At 37.2% G+C, this 9,789-nt stretch overlaps 1 protein-coding gene across 1 annotated transcript; it reads right to left on the minus strand.

Moving 5' to 3' along the window:
* Positions 1-794: 794 nt before the first annotated feature.
* On the minus strand, positions 795-8,699 carry LOC143863593 (alcohol-forming fatty acyl-CoA reductase-like). Its single transcript, XM_077374308.1, has 10 exons — positions 8,550-8,699; positions 8,349-8,452; positions 8,006-8,208; positions 7,807-7,907; positions 7,418-7,610; positions 5,811-5,972; positions 5,483-5,564; positions 3,054-3,320; positions 2,057-2,184; positions 795-1,197 (listed from the first exon to the last, which is right to left on the minus strand). Exons 1-10 carry the CDS (start codon positions 8,638-8,640, stop codon positions 1,044-1,046), a joined length of 1,485 nt encoding a protein of 494 aa, XP_077230423.1. The 5' UTR covers positions 8,641-8,699; the 3' UTR covers positions 795-1,043.
* Positions 8,700-9,789: the final 1,090 nt, after the last annotated feature.

Raw genomic sequence — 9,789 nt, forward strand, 5'->3', positions numbered from 1 at the left:
CAGTCCAAGATCTCATCTCTCATCTCAAAGAATCTCCTAGGGTGAAGGTGTCTCCTATCCGACCGTCCAAGATCTCATCTCTCATCTCAAAGAATCTCCTAGGGTGAAGGTGTCTCCTATCCGACCATCTTACTACATTGAAGGAATCACCATCCACAATGAGAGTATCCATATCTTCTAAACCGTTAATCTGATGCTTGAAGGATAACTCTATATTGCACCTCATTAGAATCCTTGATTCCAATAAGACCCGAAAAGGCCCATTTGGTTGAGTCAGCCTCATCTCCGAGAAAACACCCAATGCCCACCGGACCGACATAGCCCATGCTACTTCCATTGAAGTAGAGGCTTCCGGAAAATAAATTTTAAAAAGTTGAATTTTGTTGCAGGAGTATATGAAGCTCCTTTTAAATGGTTCGGGAGTCCATGCAAAGTTGCAGGAGCAGACGATTTACCCTTCTCATTATTCTATTCGAAGTTGTAGGAATATATGATTTACCCCTCTCAAGTAGTGTATACAAATTTGGAGGAATGCACATGGTTGGAGATTTTATGCAAACTTGGAAGAATATATGCTTTTTCCTGTTTTTACCCCTTCCAAATAGTTCTAACATTATGAAACATCTTTCTTTGCTAAACATTGGCAACAATGTTATGTTTGATTCTTGTGGTATATGATGCTTTTGAATTTGATAACAAGATGTGAGAGAGAGAGAGAGAGAGAGAGAGAGAGAGAGAGAGAGAGAGAGAGAGAGAGAGAGACTTTAGATAAAATGATCATTATCTCGGGAGAGTTGAAAAGAAAATGAATTTCCACAAATCTTGATTGGTTACTGTCACATCCTAAACAATGGTTACATAGAGCACTTAGGGGATAAGCAAGAAAAGTTAAAGATAATTGAAGAAGATAAAGATAAGAATAATCTTATTTAAACTTAAATACCTAATCTAAATCTAGTTGCCTAATCTGAAAAACAATCTAATGGCCAGATCTTATTCTAACAAGATTGAATGCATGACTTCACACAACCATGTTGCTTTTTTCATTTGAATAGATGCTTTACAACACCCGGGATGTGAATTTTCATGAAATATTCTTCCCAATCGATGCACTTGGGGTCGAAACAAAACATCTCATCTACCACACCATTATCTTTCATTGCCATCCTCAACTTCTCTGAGTTCAAGTCGTCAAACCTGCCAAACATGGGTAGGAACATAAGCGCTAAATAATTTTGAGAACATGAGTATCCAATCATTTTAGATATCTAACTTAAACAAAGAAGAAGAATATGGGTTTTTTTGGATATCTTTAAAATAATTTGCATATAATCTTATATTCAAATCGTTTTGAAAGTAATCACGATTACTTGCAAATAATCACTACAAGAAATACCCATATTGAACTCATTTCTATATGTGGACTCTCCCCTCAACTGTGTAGATGTATTTAATTATAACATCTCCAAGAGGTGGGGCTCTGCGGGGTGGGTTGGGCACGGGTCGTCAATTATTGGCTGTAGATAATTACAGCATCTCCAGACAATACACTGTGGGGTTGGGGATTTATTACATTCAAGAAGAAAAGTGTAATATGATGAGAGGGAGGTGTAATATGATGAGAGGGGGGTTCGTAGTTAACATATGTTGTGTTGGGGTTCGGTGTGTAGCTCAATGGTTGAGCTCCATTTCACTCCAAAAAAGTTGGTCTTATGTAAAAATTGACATCATTCTTTTTACACCCAAACAATTTTTTCAAGGATTTTGCTAGGGACCATCTCATAAGGCATTTGGTCGGCTGTTGCATGAGAGAGCAGCCACCTCAGATGAATTAAATGAATAAGACAAAATCTGAGTCTATGTGGCTGCTCTATCATGCAATAGACACTCCCGCAAAATGCCTTCTGGGATGGTCCCTGGCAAATCTCTTTTTTCAAATATTTCATTCTTAGAAACATGAAATTAGGGAATCATTCCAAAAAATGGTTAACAAATGCAATCTTTACTAGCATCTTAATAATTGTCAATTGCAATAGGGAGTAGAAAGTAGACATACCTTCCTTTGAAAAACAAGTATGGTTTGTACAGATGGATCAAACGCATGGTGAAGTTGTACCTTCGACGGAGACCATTGTATAGATGATCGAAATGCTTGCAAAATACTGCATTCGCTAATCCCAAGCCCTAAAGAGAAAACTCAACATAAAAACAGGCATTAAAAGGGACCATTAATATGGAGACTACCAGTTATGACCATCACTTCTTAGTAAGGGTGCCACTTGAGCCAAGATGGGTCGGGTTGAGTCCAACCCTAGCCCAACCAAGGTTGTATTTTGCCAACCCTAATTGTCCTATCGGTGGCTTTTGTTTGACGACCAATCATTCAATCTGTTCAGAACCCTTATTGGAGTGATTTCGTGTCTACTTTTTGAGTCTTTTTGAGTAGGTTTTTTAAAATTAATTTAACGAAATACCCCTTATAATTAGACATAAATCAATGAAAATATGAAGGGCATTTTCGTACAATGGTGCTCTCCATTCGGATCTAGGACACTCCATCAAATTTGTGAGTCTCTGTTATGATCTCTACCGCTGGGCACCATCTATGGCTAGCCGCCTCTCCAACATTAGTCAACCTCCGAACATGCTGATGTCGAGCAAGATGACCTCCACATAGTCCAAGATCTCATCTCTTATCCAACCATCTTACCACATTGATGGAATCACCCTTCACAATGACGGTGTCCATATCTTCTCAAACTGTTAATCTGATGCTTGAAGTTATGGCTCTAACTTCCGCCTCATTAGAATCCTTGATTCCAATAAGACCCGAAAAGGCCCATTTGGCTGAGTCAGCCTTTCATCTTCCAGAACACCCAGTGCCCACCGCACCGGCATAGCCCATGCTAGATCCATCGAAGTAGAGGCTTCCAGAAAAAAAAATTAAGAGGTTGAATTTTTTGGCCAAATCGTGATTGTTGATGACTAATCGCTATATATTTTACAGATTATGAATTTATAGGTAAAAAAGTCACATCCTTGCAAAAACAAACCTTGAGTGGTAGCATGTAACGTAGAGTCATGTATAGCCAAAAGGTATCCATGGCATTGAAGATTGTTGTCCTAGAAACCCTGATGGGCCTTCCATCGTCTGTGATGCATGGGTTCTTAGAAAAGTAGTGGTACATCTTATCCAAAAGCTTGGGGATACTGTAAGGATTTTGCACAGACGAACCAATGTGGTAGATGAATATGGAGGGTTGTCTTGAATGAGCTGCCATGTTTACTATCATAGCATTTACCACCATGTCTCCTGGGATCTGTATCAGATTGCAAAAGTGATGTCAAAACCCATAAGTTTACCATTACAAGAAAAACCCCTTTTACGGATGGAGTAATTTCCGTCTCCAATAATTGAAAATTAGCGATAGACTTTTAAAATCCATGAGTTTTAGAAACTGTGGTGAAAGGTATATTTTTATAATTTTAATGTTTTTATTTTTATATACTTTAATAGGATTTGCTAGGGACCATCACAGAAGACATTTCACGGATGGGCTGTTGCATCGCGAAATGCCTTCTGCAATGGTTACTAGCAAATCCCTATTTTAATATAAAAAATTATGTTTAATATTATTATTAGACTGATTTAAAAAAATCAGCGCCAAAATCTCTATTTCTTGGAGTGTACTGTTTGTGGACATTAATTACCTTTTAATATTTTCTAACAAGATGCAGATGGGTACTATCCATTAATTTATTGTGATAGATGTCTTATATTATGTAACTGTAATTTTGGTGTTTTTAATGAGTAGTTATATTCTCCAAGGGGCTCCGATTTGGGGTCACCAAGGGTTAAATTTTCGGTTTTGGTACCGGTTTCGGACCCTGGAATTTCGAAATTTCGAAATCTGGTACATAACCCGAAATGATTATTTTATTTGATATTAAATTTAGGTCGAAATTTCGGTAAAATATTAAATTAATATAAAAAAAAACAGTTTTTTTTTGTCAAATTTTCGGTTTTAAAAAAACAGATTTTTTTGGTCAAATTTCGGAAAAACCGAAATTTCGAAATTTCGGCCGAAATAAATGACCGTTTCGGTTTTGGTCAATTTCGGTATCGGTCTCCACCGAAATTTCGGATTTCGGTCGAAATTTAAAACCATGGGGGTCACATGGAGCAATTTCAATTTCTATGGTTTTGAAGGAGAGATAAGCTTGTAACTATACCTAGGTAGAAATCTTCTCATCTACTTAGTGTATGTACGCACATTGCCAAGCAATGTAAATGTTGCCACTATGTGTTTCTGTTTTATTTTCTTTACTGTTTTTGTAATTTGATCCGGATTTACGATCACAACATTTCTTATTTTATTAGTGAAATTAAGTACCTGTCTCCTTCTTTTTTTTTTCACATGCAACTTACGTAAGAAGATGAAAGATCCCACATCGGAAAGGGAGGAAAAGTTACTGGGCTATATATGTGGATTTTTCCTCTTCGTGTAGACGCCTTTTCCGTTGAAAAAACAAAACCGGGGAGAGCTGCGGCCTAGAACTGGACAATATCTACATGGATGGTCGGGGTGTTACAAATATGGTATCAGAGCCGTACCTCCTCTAGTACGATGTGCCAACGAGGACATTGGGCCCTTTAAGGGGGGTGGACTGTAATAGTCCCACATCGGAAGCGGAGTGCGAAAGTTCCTGGGCTATATGTTGTAGACCCCCATTCCCTGTGTAGACGCGTTTCTGCGGAAAAAACAAAACCGGGGAGGGTTGCGGTCTAGAACCGGACAATATCTACATGGCCACATCGGAAGCGGAGAGCTTAAGTTCCTGGGTTATGTGTAGACCCCCACATTCCCTGTGTAGACGTGTTTTCAGCATCTGCAAGGGGTGGGCGCCGGGGAGTGGGTTGGGCACGGTTAGTGCTGCTGGAAAACATAACCGGGGAGGGTAGATGACCCAGAACCGGACAATATCTACACAGTGGGGTCGGGGCGTGACAGAACACAGACCAATTGTTGAGTTACGTGGCTTGAATTCAACCTGGTTGGATCCTAAAATGTGTGACCTGACCCGCTATTTAACTAAGTTGGACCCAGTTAAGGTAAGCTTGTTTTGACCCACTTAATTTGTATAAGGCGTTTTAGGGCTTATTTCGCATCCTAGATTTTCAGAAAGGGTGCGAAGGGTGTATAAGTGTTTCTGGGTGGGTTTGGTGAGAGTTACCGATTTCCTCTTGTAATCTCCAATTCCTATAGTGGATTTTCTCGTAGCCTCTACCGTCGATGTAGGCTTTACGCTGAACCACATAAATCTCTGTGTCTTCATGTGTTGCTTGTGTTTGCCTGTTTCATTTTGCTTTGCCATTGAAATTGCATGTTGCTATTGTGGGTTTTTTTCACAACACAAACTATAACGTACAAATGTGTCTTACATTCATAAATAAGAAAGGAAGCATATGGAGCAAACTTACTACATCGAGAATCTCCCTATGTGCTGCCGGTATGCATCTCAACCTCCCCTTACCATAACTCACAATAAAGCTATCAATGGTTCTGCAGTTACCCAAAGTACATAAAGTATGATTAGCAAGGCATTCTACCTAAATACCAACATTTTCTTGATTTCTCTACATGTGATGGTATCCTCTTTACAGTGTTGAATGTCATTGAATTCATCAAATTAGAGTTATAATTAAGTGAAGAATATGCTAGGGGTAAAGTTTACAAGAAGATCTTATATTTTGTAAAAATAAGAGAGATTTCCGGAGCAACAATCTCTATAAATCCCTTTTAAGTTACCTGATGCCTTCAATCCACCCAGGGAAAGGCTCTCTATAAGTGCTTGTTATGATAGTTGGGCGTATGATGACTAGAGGTACATTTTCTCTAAATCGTCCAAGAAGCATTTCTCCCATCGCCTTTGTAAAAACATAGGTATTTGGCCAACCAAAGAATCGAGCCCTGAAAGAAATAAAGGGGCAGAGATGGAGAAACAAATGGAATAATGAAACGGCATATAGCTTGTTTGGGAAGAATTAATTGGCAAATTCTTGAACTAGTTACTATACGTTGAGCAATATTCATCCCATAGGCATTTCCAAAATAGGCAGCATACTTGAATTCAATGACTTTAGGTTGAGCCATAGACCTATAGTTAATTAGTCATCCGATAGATATTTTGGGGTGGAAAGAAAAAATCCAAGCATCATGGTCGCGGGATAGCCAAAGCTTTCATGAATTTGTGCAGTAACAAATGACGCATTTGTACCATTAAGCGTGCTATGTAATCATGAAAAAACTTTATGAAATTTTCATATGTAAGTAGTTATGAGCAAGGTTTTAAATTTCGACCGAAATCCGAAATTTCGGATATGTCGGTCAACACCGAAACCAAAACGTTCCAAAACCGAAATTCCCGAAACGTACGAAAGATAAAATATTATTTTTTTATTCCTTTACAGAATTTCAGCCTAAATTACCAAAATTTCAGGATTCGGCTAAAATTTCGGTTTCGTATAGGACCGAAAATACCTCCGAAACCAAAATTTAAAACCTTGATTGTGATATAGGGGGATAGAAAAGGCAAGAGCAAGAGGAATTTGGGAGTGAGCTGAAAAATTAGATAAAGAAAAATTCATTCATCTAAACAATCTATTTTTCTTTTTTATTATTATAATAAATATTATTTGAACTATTTTGAAGTAAAACTTTTGATCCATCTAAAAAATTAATGTGTAGGTAAATGAATAACAAGAAAAAAGAAAGAAATGTAATAATCCCATTCTGTACCACACATATACTTTAAAGTTATGGTTTCTCTTTTTAAACAATGTTTTGACTTTTCCTTAAATTTCTTTATAAACACTGTCTTAACTTTTTCCTAAATTAGTGTAGATAAGTTATCTACACGCTAGCTTAAAATACAGTGGGGGTCATATTGTTTGGGTGATCCAAAGAATTCAATTGATTGGCCCTCACATAGATAGGGTGTGCCCAAAAAACTCAGTTCCGTAGGATCATCCCAACCCTACGAATTGTGGAGGTAAAATTAGACGTGAATAAACCTTCACAAATCTTTCCATTTTTTGCTTCCACGGTTCGAATTGTTAGAATGATCCTATGGAGCTGATTTTTTGGGCACACCCTATCTATGTGAGGGCCCATCAAATGAATGCTTTGGATCACCCAAACATTGTGGCCCCCACTGTATTTTAAGCTAGTGTGTAGATAACATCTACACTAGTGTGTCTCTGTAGCTACTTCATTTAGTTTTATGTATTACAAAATTTCATATTTTTCACAACGATTCATTTACTGGGACCAACAATTCTTGATCAATTCTGTTTTTAGAAACATTGATCTTAATATTTGCAATCTTTGGTGGATCCAAGTTGAGTTTTTCAAACCTTTGGATTCCAAGCTCTTTCATAGCAATTGTTTCTGCTTTTCTCTCAGCTCCATCATCACGAAGTTCTATCAATCTTTCCTTTGCCAATTTCATCTCTGCTTCAATGTCTAAACCCATGCTTCCATTTAGAGTTTCACCCATGTTAAAAGGTTTCTCTAATATGAGTCCTGCCTTTTCCCCAGCAACATATGCTAGAACACCATATGAAATTTGATTCATTAGAGGGCTGAAAGATCAAACTTCGAAAAGAAACTAATTCCTAATTACAAAAAAATAAGATTAAAAGGTGTGAAGAGAAGGAAATATAGAGAAAAGGAGCAGGAGAAAATAGAGCTTCAAGAATAAGATGAGAGAGAGAGAGAGAGAGAGAGAGAGAGAGAGACTCACCAGTTGAAATATGGAGAAGCATCTCTAGTTTCACACATTTCTTTGCAAACTCCAAAACGTGCTTAGCTCCCATTGTGTTAGTAACCAAGGACACATCATATCTGTAAGTCAATAATTAAAAAAGAAATAGTAATTAGTAATTTGAAAGAAAAAAAAGAAAAGAAAATGGTTTCATTAACTGTTTGTTATCCATCATCACCTCTCATCAAAGTTTGTAGTAGCAGCTACATTTACAACAACATTGATTTCTCTCCACATTTCTTCCTTGAGACTATTCTCCTCTATTCCCAAGTTCTCATAAGCAATATCCCCTGCAAGAGGAGTCACCTTGTCCCATACAAATGAATAAAAACCCTTACCATATTTCTCTCTCAATACCCTAAACACCTCCTTCTCCATAACCTGACAATAAAACAAAATTAAGATATGATACCTAACATCTTGGTGCAAGTGATATTGAATTGCCTCCTTGAAGCCACTTGATTGATAGAGGAGTAAAGAAAGTACATATATTATATAGAGAAGTAAGGGTAGTGGCATACACCATTTTGCAAGCGATCCTTAGCAGTCTCATCTTTTGTGGGTCTTATAAGAAGAAAAAGCCTCTTCACATGAGGTTGAACTCTAAGTAGTTTCTCCACAAAAACTATACATTCATTTGACAGGAAAACATATCAGTACATTTGGGTGATAATGAAGAGGAGAGAAATGAGAAAGAAGATAAAAAAGAGTGAGGAACATACTTTTTGCTAGAAAGCCAGTAGAACCAGTGACTAAGATACTTTTGTTCTCCAAGGATTGTAAAATACACCCCAAATCCATTTGGAAATCCATTTCAGAGTAAATAATATGTAAAGCTAAAGCCCTCAATGAAGAAAGGTATGTTGTGTCACTCGAATGTGAGTAATGTATTTATACAAGCAAGTAGGATGATGTGGCACAAGAAAGTGGTTAGTTATGTGTTGAGAGAAAAAAAATAAAGGGTGAGAGAGAGAGAGAGAGAGAGAGAGAGAGAGAGAGAGAGAGAGAGAGAGAGAGATGGATGTATTCTCCTCTGTGTTGTAAGGGTTAAAACTTGTTTGTTTATCCAACATTCATCCACTCATGGTGGTGAATGTTGTTAAGTCATATAATTAACGCTTAGACTTAACCACTGTTCACCAACTACGTATTTTTTAATCTTGGGAAATTAAGCTATAGTCAATACTATAGAGACTCTCTCTCTCTCTACCCTTAAAAAAAAAACTAGAGAGAGAGAGAGAGCTAGTTGATCGTAAATAACCAAAAAAGGCTTAAAACTTGGATATTAAATTATGAAGCCTCCAGAATAAACCAGTTGTATCATTCTTTGGGTACATATACATGTTGTACGTACCTATGATACAAGACAGAAAATTAGAAGAATCTTTTTCTCATTCTTAACATCATTTTCTCCTTAACACTACTTGCATTAGTTTCACTATATATATATATGAGAAAAGGGTTCCTACACACATGTGAAGATAAGTTGTCTACACACTAGCTTAAAATACAGTGGAAAGCATATTGTTTGGGTGATCCAAACCATTCATTTGATTGGCCCTCACATAGATAGGGTGTCCACAAAAAAATCAGCTTCATAGGATCATCCCAACCCTACGATTTGTGGAGGTAAAATGGACGTGTATAAACCTTCACAAATCTGTCCATTTTTTGCCTACACGGTTCAAAGGGTTAGGATGATCCTATGAAGCTGATTTTTTGGGCACACCCTATCTAGTGAAGGCCCATCAAATGAATGCTTTGGATCACCCAAACAATGTGGGCCCCCACTGTATTTTAAGAGCTAGTGTGTAGATAACTTATCTACACTAGTGTGTAGAAACCGTTCTCTCATATATATTTATATGAGAAATGATTAAATACTACTTTGATGCATCACATTACTATACTTACTAGATATCTTATGCACATATTTATATTTCCCAATACGACCTACTTGGG

This window comes from Tasmannia lanceolata, unplaced genomic scaffold, assembly GCF_043159265.1.
Source record: "Tasmannia lanceolata isolate RefF3 unplaced genomic scaffold, GAP_Taslan_0.1 ptg000044l, whole genome shotgun sequence".
In the NCBI taxonomy this organism is placed as follows: domain Eukaryota; kingdom Viridiplantae; phylum Streptophyta; class Magnoliopsida; order Canellales; family Winteraceae; genus Tasmannia; species Tasmannia lanceolata.